Source organism: Nothobranchius furzeri, chromosome 18, assembly GCF_043380555.1.
Source record: "Nothobranchius furzeri strain GRZ-AD chromosome 18, NfurGRZ-RIMD1, whole genome shotgun sequence".
Taxonomy (NCBI): domain Eukaryota; kingdom Metazoa; phylum Chordata; class Actinopteri; order Cyprinodontiformes; family Nothobranchiidae; genus Nothobranchius; species Nothobranchius furzeri.
In genome coordinates, this window is record NC_091758.1 from 35,224,503 (window position 1) to 35,237,187 (window position 12,685).

The 12,685-nt window shown below is 44.5% G+C and overlaps 1 protein-coding gene across 5 annotated transcripts in view; it reads left to right on the forward strand.

Moving 5' to 3' along the window:
• Window positions 1-12,685, forward strand: part of LOC107392507 (AT-rich interactive domain-containing protein 1B) — a 299,430-nt gene that overhangs the window by 204,652 nt on the left and 82,093 nt on the right. For all 5 annotated transcript variants that reach the window (XM_070546703.1, XM_054742136.2, XM_070546704.1 and 2 more), the window contains one exon: window positions 10,873-11,164. In XM_070546703.1, coding sequence (XP_070402804.1) covers window positions 10,873-11,164 — 292 coding nt within the window. The remainder of the gene's footprint in view (window positions 1-10,872; window positions 11,165-12,685) is intronic.

A 12,685-nucleotide genomic window follows, 5' to 3' on the forward strand; every position in this document is an offset into this window, starting at 1 on the left:
CTGTGAATGTTCTGTTAGTGAGCTAGGAAGAGAGACAGTCTAGAGCAGAACCTGGAATCCCAGCCAGGGCATTTAACCTGTTTAGTAGAACGTTGTGGTCTACAGTGTCAAAAGCTGCACTGAGGTCGAGCAGGACCATGACAGAGCATTTCCCTGCATCAGCAGCCATCAGGAGGTCATTATGCACCCTTACTAGAGCAGTCTCAGTTAGGGCTGCTCAATTAATCGAATTTTAATCACGATTACGATCTGAGTTTTGAACGATTATAAAAAACAAAACAAGCCGATTATTTGCTCCTCCCGCCTGCGCTGCCCCGAGTTGCAAATGAAGCGCTCCTCACAGTGTTGCCAACTTAGCGACTTTGACGCTATTTCTAGCAGCTTTTCAGACCCCCTTCTTGATTTTTTTTAACTTAAAAGTACCTAGCGAACACCTGAGAAACATCTCTGGTAACCCTTAGCTACTTTCTGGATAACTGTCGTCGACATTTCCTGCAGGTTAGCTAAACACTCTGCCTGCGCCCCGGACCGTTCTTCAGGACATTAGGAAAGGGAATGATGTAGTGATGTGTCAGTCGCTAAAGAAACAGCTCTCAGAGCCGGCTCCCTGTTGGAGTAACCACAGTGAGTGACACACACACCGCACCTGCGGACTCCTGAGCCACTAAAAACAGCTAAATGTGCGCGTGCGCGGCGTGCTAAACACACGTGCAGTTTGCCCCGATTGCTGTGAGACCGGGTTGGGGGGTGGGGGGTGTAGCTGTGGTTGGGACAATTATTACATTAACTGATGGACTTGTAAATAAATAGTTTATAAATAAGCTAGAAATAAGTTCCTCACGCTGATAATTAATAACTAATCTCTCTGAGGACATGGTGCTAGTGCACTCTCCTACAGCACCTTGACACGACTAAATAAGTATTATGCAACATTTTGTGAACATAAATTTATTTGCATGTATTTGTTGCCACTGTATAATTCTTGCTGTCAGTATTTGCAAGGTATTGGTATTTGGGTCTGTACTGGTTAGACTTAAATGAGTTAAACCAAGGTCAATAGCCCTTGGGTCATAAACTATGAGCTATAAATATATTGGTCTTTTTATCCTGGGAATCAGGAGTTCTTTTAGTGATCATCTTGTTTCCTATTTTTGTCCTGATTGTGCCCTGAGCAGTTTTATGACTGAATAAAAACAAATAAAATCAACATGAATTGAAAAATCGTCCTAAATAATCGTGATCTCAATTTCAGTCACCATAATCGTGATTATTATTTTCGCCATAATCGAGCAGCCCTAGTCTCAGTTGAGTGCTGCTTCAGAAATTTGTATGATTCAGCTCTCAGAGATCACCGTGATCAACATGTTGTTAATAATTCTTGGAGAGAAATAGCTCGCACTGTCGGAAAAGACAAGGACGCTTTTAAAAAATGCTGGAACGCCATGTTGTAAACAACAGTAATTTTTACTTCTACTATGGTGTAGTGTTGGATGCATGCCGTAGAGCTCCATGCTGCCCCCTACAGTTTGGGAGAATATTGGCTCACCGCAGAGACAAGCCGCATGAACCACAAACGCTGCAAGTTGTGAAGCGTGTTCCATCCGCGAGCCGCATCACCAAGCGGAAAGTAAATGTGTCAAGCATAAACCAAGCTTAAGGGCCGCGATATACTTGCTGTTTAACGACGCAAACGCATGTTTAAAATGGCTGCCACGCGTTACTTGCGTTGATTTTAAGCCTTGTTTGTGCACTGTGCTGAGAACGTCATTGAGACTTTAGACTGTTTAGTGATTATTTCACGGGTAAATTCCTACTTATTGCACCTTTAAGAGAAACATTTCCCTGATACCTCCTCGTTTACTGAAGTATTTTTCGACTTCTTCCATTATTGTCTGTTTGGACTCTTGTTCTTTATTTTCTTAAAACTTAAAACAGTTAAATTACCCAGTGAGTGTCACAGAGCCTTATATACACACTTATTATCATGCTGATGCACACACACACACACACACACACACCCCTTCTAACAAACATCACAACGTGTTTGCTCTGTCCTACTGACAAAACAAAACTGAAGCTGTTGTCGAATGTATTTTACTGTCTATCAGGCACATTTTAATGAGTATGATATTGTTTAAATAACCATAATTTCCATCAGTTCTCATCATCATGATCACTAATTGTCAGCATCGCTCCAGCCTCGGTAAACATTCCAGCTGATTGACACAAAAAGAAAGAAACTATTATGAAGGCGTCGTGTGAATTCCTCCTCCACAAAGTCTCTCACAGCTTCTTATTTCTCTTTGTGCTTAATAGCACTTATTGAAGGGTTTTACAGTTGGTGCCCTGCATGGGGCGTTGCATTAAAAAAACCTCTCTAAAACACACACACTCACACACACGCGCAGAGACACATTCGGCAGTCCATTTGGATTCATTTGCACGGCGTTTCATTTGGGTATTTTGCCTCAACTGACGGTTCGAGAGGAGAATTTAAAGAGAAACATCTTTTTAATAGCATTTCCTCATTCTCTCCAGTGCATCATAAAAATAGAAAGCACAACGGCCGGAGCCGATAAACGAGTGCAGCGCTGCCACGAGAAGATCCGTCCCTCAGGCCTGCAAATGATAGCTGCTGGAGTTAATTACAGTTTGCATCATTATATTTACCTAGAGAAGAGAAACGGAAAATAAAACTGCCCTCATTCAGCTCATTAAGGTGTTTTTTTAGTGAATACTGCTCCATAAGAGAGGGAGTTGTCTTTTTTGTGATTTTTGGGAAGATTACACCATTTAACGACATAAACACGAAGAAAAGCTCAATATTTCTGAGAATCTCTTAAAGCCATACACAAAGTTCTCCAATATTAGCTTATTTGTTGTTTTTGTTTTGCTGGTCAGGCAATAAAAGGGTAAATTAAGCACAAACTCACTTTTGTCGTGTTTTAAAGATGGACAATAATTTCAGTAAAGCACAGGAATGCGTCCGCTACCGCTACGGTCTACCACTGCCTCAGTAACGCTCTCTCGGTCCGCCAGCAGACGCCTCTTTCAGAAGCGTTTTCCTAACAGGAAGTGTGGATGAAGTACGTCTCCACCCAGGCCTTGACCCCCATTTTAAACAGATAATCAAAGAGGCTAGGATCAATACATCCATGCAAAGTCAGCTAATCAACACCCTGAATCCTAATATGAATCTTACATTTTCGGAAGAATGAATTTTGGACTGGTCCTGATGTGGAAATGTAAAACATGAATTTTATTTTGTTGTTAGGTTATTTCTGCGTCCGTTTCTGTGCCGCAAACATTCTGGATGGGTTTGACGAGTTTGTCAAATTTAAGCGTGAAGCCAAAACAACACCTTCAGATTTTCAGATGGATACCAGTTGAGAGATAAGGTGCAAAATCCACACCGTCTACATAAGTGTTGTGAAGCTCTCCTGAATAAAATGGACAGGAATGATGCTCCACCTGTAGCTCCGCAAAATCTTATACGATCTTTTCACAACAAACCTGCTAAATGTTGAAGAGATGTAGCCGACTGGGGTAAAAGTCAGTGTTTTGTTTCTCATGGGTGCGTGTGCAGCTGTGGGGAAGGTTGCTGTAGAGTTCTGCCCCTGACAGAGCTCAGTTGCTGTGTTTGTGTTTGTGTTTCAGGCTCCAGTTAGCCGGCTAGCCATCTGCTGCAGAGCCTTCGGCCGTACGAAGCCTCTGACTGGGACAGAAAATATATGCTAGGTGTGGGAAAGAGAGAGGGAGAAGAGAGAAGTTTTTCCTGGACCACATAGGAAGCTGCAGCTAGTGGCTCCTCCCTGTCTAGACCAAGAAACACACACACACACACACACACTTGATGCCTTCTACCATAGAAACTTTGATTAATTCCCAGAGTGCAGTGAGAGGAGACAACATCAGCACCGTGGTCAGGGGAGAAGGCCTGCAGTCTGCTGGATGTGACAGCTCCCTGCTTCACACTGATGCCTTATATCCTGCTTGTGTGTGTGTGTGTGTGTGTGTGTGTGTGTGTGTGTGTGTGTGTGTGTGTGTGTGTGTGTGTGTGTGTGTGTGTGTGTGTGTGTGTGTGTGTGTGTGTGTGTGTGTGTGTGTGTGTGTGTGTCTGTGTGTCTGTGTGTGTGTCTGTGTGTGTGTGTGTGTGTGTGTGTGTGTGTGTGTGTGTGTGTGTGTGTGCGTGTGCGAGTGCGTGTGGCCTCATCTGTCCCCTCGGTCACATCAGTGCTCAAGCATGTCTTGCTGTGACAGCCCAGCAGCCTGTGTTCCTATCACACACACACACACACACACACACACACACACACACACACACACACACACACACACACACACACACACACACACACACACACACACACACACACACACACACACACACACACACACACACACACACACAAAGTTGCAGGCAGGCGCCAACACCATCGAGGTGAAGGGTCACAAGCGACTGCCCCTTGAATGTTGTGTGAAATGTGTAGACAACCCATTGTGTGTGTGTGTGTGTGTGTGTTTCTTGAGCCATGCGGGGGGTGCATCTCAGTGTAACTGGTTATTATCACCTCAATATTTTTCTAATTATGACAATTACATGCTTCAGGAGCGAATTAAGCGATAAAGGACGCCAACCGGGAGTGGTTGACCGCTATTTGGAGACTCAATGCACAGAGCAATTTGCAGCCCCGAGCCTAACAAATTGGATTTGGGCCACTTTGGATGGGGGCCCCAGATTGTTGGGTGTTTGGATCCTGAGATCTGCAGCTAGCCGGTTAGCTGGCTTTGATTCTTCAGCAGGCTGTTGGCCGCAATGCTCCGTTTCCATGTGATTACATGTAAGTTGCACGCATCGTCGTTGACTGTTTGCAGGGGCATTTACACTTAGAGCTTTTCCACCTCTGCATTTTAAACAGTGCAGCTACTTTTCCGTCCTGGGCCACACCGCTGTGCTCGAGTGTGTGTGTAATCCAAATGAGCCTAACAGACTCTAAACAAATTACCGGTACACGTTTTGCCACCCCTAAACTGCCACAGGAAAAGCTGGCAACAGCTCCCAATTAGGTGCAATGCAATTATTCCGAACCATTCACACAATTAGCCTGTAGGTTAACAACTGGGGCGTACATCCGGCTGGCACCAAACGCTTTGGAAAAGCCATGGTTACGCCGCCTCTCATGGTAACCCCTCCGTGTCAAATGGCACGCACCCGAAGCAGCCGGTGGGTTCAGAAAAAGCAAAATAGCATGCAGTCTTATTGGTGGAGGCAGCGGGTGACATCACTCAGCTCAGAGCAATGGGTGGCTCGATTGGCTGAGGCAGAGAGTGGTACCATGGGCGAGGAAGGGAAGTGAGCGTGCTCAGTGGAGCAAAGGTAGATAATGCCAGACGACAGACTGGCAGGCTGGCAGAGCGGGTGGGCACTCACAGCAGCATGATGGGAAACAAAGGCTTTATGTGTCACAGTCGAGATCGCATTAACCAAAACAAGCAGACGTGGACAGACTGCCACGCGGACTCGGTTGTCTGTTCCAGCGGCTAAGCCGGGCGCATCCAGCAGAAGAGGAGTGGAGGGCGCCTGTCTCCTTATTTACGTTGGTGGAGCGCTGACAGGACATCGGAACTGTCAGAGTTAGGGCAAATTTTTGTTCAGGCGATGCTTGTGGGTTTAGAATAAGTTCAGAAGAAAATGGTCACGTTTAAATTTCACTGAAATGTGATGAAATATTCATGTAGGCTTGAATCGTCTGAGACTGGAGTTTGGAACTGTCATAAACAATTACCTCATCCACCGCAGCGCCGTGAACAACCTCAGTTTGGTGAAACAGAAATGAAGTCTGGATGGGATTGAGGGGCTAACAGCTAGGCACAGCGGGACCTAGACCGTTAGGATTGCTGCCTTCAAGTTTCAGAAACATCGTAGTTGTTTATAAAAGCACATCTGACATCAGTATGTCTGCAGAACCGTTATTAACCTCCTGATGAAGTGCTTTGTTGGTGTAAAGAGTTAGCTGCAACTGCGGTGGTTTGTGTAGAAACAAAACCTTCCCAATGTACCTGGTTTAGTCTGAACCCTCTAAGAGTTATTTAAAACAAATACAATTAATTTTTCATAACCTCAAAAGACCTACAGCAACACTGTCTTGATCCTGGGTGAGAGAGGAGGAGAGTTATGGCTCTGCCACAGGATCTCCTCCCAGCGGGATGAGGCCAGGAGCGATCCCTAAGGCCCATTCCACCAGTATGTCCTCAGAGTGTCTCCACCTGGTTCGGCTGGGTTCCAAGTTATTTCCACTATAGGGTACTGGGTTGCTGCCCCCTTTTTTTTTTGCACCTTCTACTAAAGTGTATTGAGCTGGGCCAAAAACGTGACATCAGAGGCTGTCGGTCACTGATTGGCCACCATCAGAGCAGAATATTTTACATGTCTAGGGCGACAGAACGATAGCAATATATATTTTTTCAAATAACTTTTCCTCGATAGACATTTGAGAATGGATCACGACATTGTTGAAAATAAGGGGCACACTGATAAAGACCAGGCTGCCGTACACTGGCATCACTGGTCCCTCCGACCACCACCAGCAGGCAAGGTCAATCAGTCAATCAGATTTTAAGTCAGGGCGCTCAGAGGAGGGGGAGCATAGACCCCCACCTCCACTTAAACACTACCTGTAGAGCGCCCAGGAAGCAACAGTCTACACCACCCCTGGGGCAGAGGGCCCCCACAGAGAAAACCCTGGATTAAAATGAGTAAAAATATGAAAATAAAAGAGCTAATATAAATGACAAAAGTAAGAAAGTAAATAAATAAATCATATAGACAGTAAAATAATAATATTAAATAATGAAACTGTGCTAAAATATAATCATGTAAAACATGCAAAGCCAGTAATAAAATGTAATGATGTAAAACGAGAAATGAAAGTATAGTAAATATTTAGATAAAAGCTAACCTAAACAGATGGGTCTTGAGCCTGGACTTCGTTCTCTGCGGCCCTGAGGTCCTCTGGCAGCTCGTTCCAGAGGCGAGGGCCGTAATACTGGGAGGACGCCTCACGGTGAGTGTGTGTCCTGACTTTAGGGATGACCAGGAGACGCCTGCCAGAGGAGCGCAGAGGCCGTGAGGGGTCATGTGGTAAAAGCAGTTCTGAGAGATAAGAAGGCCCGAGACCGTTAAGACACTTAGAGAGCAAGTCACCCCCTACCAGATTCTTACTCAACTCCCACTTCCTGTTTGAAAAATGCAACAAATGCTGTTGCCGAGCAGACAGAGAGGGTGGAGCCGCTAACAAATTCACACACAAGACATTGTGACATCATAATGTACCATCTAACATCATAGTGTACCTCTTAGCCAATAGCGATGGCAGATTTAAATTCAAATGCAGTGCTGAGTTTTTACCTGACGACGGTGCAACACTGACAGTTTTAGGCAGAATATTTAAATTTTAACTAACATGCACTAAAGTGCCGAATTATTGACTACATTTGCCAACAGCACGATCAGACACTCTTTTATATAGTTTATCAGCAAATAAATGTTGATTTGGAGTGATTTGCTTTTTAAATTTGGTCCTGAAACATACGGGGAGCCAATGCAATGATTCTAAAACCGGTGTAATGTGCTCCTGCCTCCTGGTCTTCGTCAGGACACGTGCCGCCGAATTTTGTAGAAGTTGTAAGCCTGAGATGCTCTTTTTGGGAAGACCAGAAAGCGGGGTATTACAGTAGTCCATTCTACTGGTGATAAAAGCATGCATCAGCATCTCCGTATTGGCCCGAGAGAGAATAGGGCGGGCTCTGGCGATGTTCTTTAGATAATAAAAACCTATTTTTGTGATGTTTTTAATGTGTGGGATAAAAGTCAGCTCAGAGTCAAAAATCACACCCAGGTTCTTCACTTCTTCAGAAGGATTAAAAGACAGAGATTGTAATTTCGGTAAAAGTTTCTCTCCCTGGGCCTCAGGACCAATGACTAAAACTTCAGTTTTGTCCTGGTTGAGCTGGAGAAAGTTCTCTGCCATCCAGGATTTTATGTCTAAAATGCAGTTTAAAAGTGCACCCATTGGCCGAGAGTCATCAGGAGACACGGAGATGTACAACTGTGTATCATCAGTGTAACTGTGAAAATTGACTCCATGTCTCCTGATGACCCGCTAAGAGAGAGCATATAAAGGTTAAAAAGCACTGGGCCTAAAATTGAACCCTGGGGCACACCACATGTAATCCCATGGACCGTCGAGGAACAGGTATCCAAACTCACCATGAAAGTCTTGTCTGTGAGGTAGGATGTGAACCATCTGTGGACAGCACCGAGTTAAAAGAATAGTGTGGTTTACTGTATCGAAGGCAGCACTTAGATCCAGTAGACCAAACACAGTCAAAGTCCGTTTCTCATAGTTCAATCTAAAATCATTTAAAATCTTCTAAAGGGCCGTCTCGGTGCTGTGGTTCACCCTAAAACCAGACTTAAATTTCTCTAGGACATTATGAGTGTTTACAAAATCATTTAGTTGATTTAAAACCAACTTTTCTAAAATTTTGCTTTAAAAATGGTAAGTTAGATACCGGTTGATAATTGTTTAAATCATTCAAATCTAAATTGCTCTTCTTCAACAGGGGCCTCACCACTGCGCCTTTAAAGGCAGCAGGAAAGACCCCCGTCTGAAGGGAGCAATTCATCAGGTTTAAAATCTCCTCACTAAAAGATCCATAGAATTGTTTAAAAAACCAAGTTGGAATTGGGTCCAGAACACATGTGGTGGGTCTCACTGAGGAGAAAACTTTATCAAGAATCTCAGCTTCTACCAGGACAAAGCTGTCCAGTGTTTCCTCTGGTTTAGACACACATTCAGATTTATCTAAAACTGTATTTCTTAGGGAGGATAAAATATCCCTTCTGATGGTGTCTACCTTCCCTCTGAAGTGGGCTGCAAACTCCTCACAGAGTGAGGTGGGTGAAGTGTTTTGCCCAAGGACACGTGACTGACACAGAAGGAGCTTGGGTTTGAACCGACAACTTCTAACCCGAGCCACCATAACCAAAGCTCCAGTCCATCTCACCGATCCCCTCAGATAAAACACCAAGTTGCTTGAACTCCTGTGCAAACAGTCTTCACCCTCTTTGCCGGTTGGTGATGGTCAGAGGGACCGGTGGCACCTGTATGCGGCGTGCCCCAGGGCAGCTGTGGCTACTGTAGCGTCATGAATGGCCTCTAATTTGTGACAAAGGTCACACTTTCCCAGCTGGGTCAAGCTGGGACGAGCCGTAACTTTTGTCCCACAGATTAACCCAGGAGCCGTGAAGTCTGCTGAACAACATCTTTATCTGCTGCTGTTCCGTCCCAAGATGAAGGACACTTCAAGATTTTACAATAATAGTTTTTAAATAATAATTTAACAAACTCTTTGACTTTATTACTGTTTATTACAGTCATCATAAATAATCATCTTGGTTCTGTATAAATGTATTTTAATTACTGAAATGACTTATTATGCTTTGTGTAATAATAATAATTATTATTATTATGATAATCAGTAATGTGTGTTCAGTAAACCAAAAGGTCAGTTGCACGTTAACCACCTCATGCAGAGGGTGAATCCAGGGTAAAGTTTAACCACCTCACATGTCTTTACTTCATGACAACACGCTTTCTGACACTGAGAGGGTGTGTTCCGAGGTTTTGTTAAAACCAAATCTCCGCAGCTGTACCAGTTCTTGAACCATACCAGGAGACGAGGGACGGCCGCCCAAGTCTCTACTAAGCGTTCTTCACGCCGATAGTCTTGCTTCGAATGAACGCAACTGTAACCAGCTGACGCAAAAACTCCTTCAGAGTTGAGCCAGACGCAAGCTCGACACTGTGTACCCGCGACAACTCTGGACCAGAGAGTCGGTTCCACTCGGGTCTTCTCTACCGGACCGAGTACCCTGAGGCTGACAACATGTCGCTCATAACCACCAGGGTGTGAGCGTGTGGGTGGGTGGCTGGTTGGGTTATAAAGTGCCTTGGGGGGGGCTACATAAATACAGGCCATTCACCAAATGTGTATCAGGATTTTATTTTCATGTTCTCTGAGACACAAACGTAACCATGGTGTCAAAGATTAGGACTCTGGTTTGGAGAGGCAACAGGACCGGTGTAACAGGTGGGACCAGCTGGAGCAGCCAGAAATCTGGGGTCAAGTCCAGGTCACTTCCCCACAAAGTCACGTACAGCTGAGCCGCCGGGATGTGGGCAGCCTTCAGCTTTCATCTCATCACCTCCACATCTGGTCTCCTCTTTACATCCATCGTCGTCGTCTTTCCTCCTCCAGCGTTCCACTTTTATGCAGTCAGCAGTCTGTCGGCAGCATTATTGGGAATTCCCTGGAATTATTTTCAGGGGGACTACCTACTAACTGCACACACACAGACACACACACAGTTCTCAGCTCACCACAGGGAATGGAAACTGTAATATGAACTCACCCTTGGTATGAATGAAAGCCCATTACAATTTATTTTTACCACAGCAGCCAGTGCAGTGGCTTTTCTGTGGGAGGTTTGGGTTTTTCTGCCCATTTACCACTGTCACTAAAACCATAAAGATATTTCCTCAAGGATAAACAGGTCGTAGAAGAGTCAGCTCCGATTTCTGCACATTTGAAGTCAACCTTTCATCGTTTTGGTGCTTTTAAAACTGTCAGCTTTATGTTTTTGAATAATATTTGCAGTTTTGCTGCTTCATTATGACATAATGTGCTCTGGGAGAATTATTCGCTTGCTTGAGCTTACATTTGAATTTGCCACCTGCTGCTTGTCAGCTCTCATCAAACGCTTGGATGAGCCTTGTAAATACTCACCGTACGTCTCTTCTGTTCCAGGATCTGTCCGGCTCCATTGATGACCTCCCCACTGGGACAGAGGCCGGTCTGGGCCCAGCCGTTGGCGCTGGCGGATCCTCCAACAGCAGCAGTAGCGGCAGTAGCCAAGGGGAGCAGGGAGGCACCGGTAACCAGGGACAGTCCCCCTTTTCTCCTCACGCCTCCCCTCACCTTCCCAGCCAGAGGAGTGGGCCTTCTCCTTCCCCTGTGGGCTCACCGGCGGGCTCCACTCAATCCCAGCAGTCCAGATCCGGGTCGGGACCCATCTCTCCTGCCAACAGCACTGCTCCAGGTAAGGTTCCTATTCGAGCCTCTAGAGCTTGTCCACAATCATTTAACATGATTAAGAGACAACCCCAGGTTAGGATGAATGTTAGCTTAAAGCTGCTACTGAAACCAGCTCCAGGCTTGATTTTACAACTAGTCGTGTTTCCACTACAGGATTTCCAGGAAATTTCTGGGAGAGGTGACAGGGAAAATCTGATGGCACGGTCCACTCAGTCATTGTGTCTCCAAACTAAATCTAAGATGTCAGCATTTTGCATTTCTGCTGTGAGTGATGTCAATGATCAGTGCCAAAAAGTGACCACAAACAGTAATAATAGGGATGGACAATATATCGGCATCAATATCGGTATCGGCCGATGTTAGTCAGTTTTTAACATATCGGTATCGATTTGATAAATAAAACCGGGCCAATATTAAAAACCGATATTTTTTCCATCTTGTCTCTATTTTTTTGCCTGTTTCAGAGGGTGAGGGGGTGATGTGTAATTGTTTAGTCACGTGATCAGTGAATGAAATCATCTCAGAACCATAAATGTGTGTGTTGTGTGTGCATAACAACGTAAATTCAGCTTTAATCATTTTCATTCTATACAAAATCTGCTGGTAGAAGCACTAATGCCAGTATATTGGTATCGGCAAATATCGGTTATCGGCCATAACAGTGATCTCAATATCAGATATCGGTTATCGGCCATAACAGTGATCTCAATATCAGATATCGGTTATCGGCCATAACAGTGATCTCAATATCAGATATCGGTTATCGGCCATAACAGTGATCTCAATATCAGATATCGGTTATCGGCCATAACAGTGATCTCAATATCAGATATCGGTTATCGGCCATAACAGTGATCTCAATATCAGATATCGGTTATCGGCCATAACAGTGATCTCAATATCAGATATCGGTATCGGCCATAACAGTGATCTCAATATCAGATATCGGTATCGGCCATAACAGTGATCTCAATATCAGATATCGGTTATCTGCCATAACAGTGATCTCAATATCAGATATCGGTATCGGCCATAACAGTGATCTCAATATCAGATATCGGTATCGGCCATAACAGTGATCTCAATATCAGATATCGGTTATCTGCCATAACAGTGATCTCAATATCAGATATCGGTATCGGCCCAAAAAGTTCATTTTGCTGCATCACTAATAACATTAAAGTTTTATTCATTCCACATAATTTAATCCACTGGGACACCGGGAGAGCAGCTGTGTGACGTAAAATGTGACGCTCAATGATCAAAAGAAGTGCAGCTTTCTACGGCGCTCTATTCGAGACCACAAGCTGCAAGGTTACAGATTTCTGTCGCATTTTATGGCACTGGGAGTTTAGAAGAGACTAATTTAAAACACCGTTAACGCTTCTTATTTTCTTTCCATTTCACTTCAACAGTAACTTCAGTTCAACAAATATTGGTTATTTGCCAACGTCAGACATCATTTACTGCTGAGTAACAACAATCAGCATAAGGTGACCACAAGTTCTGCCCAGTGACTTTACCA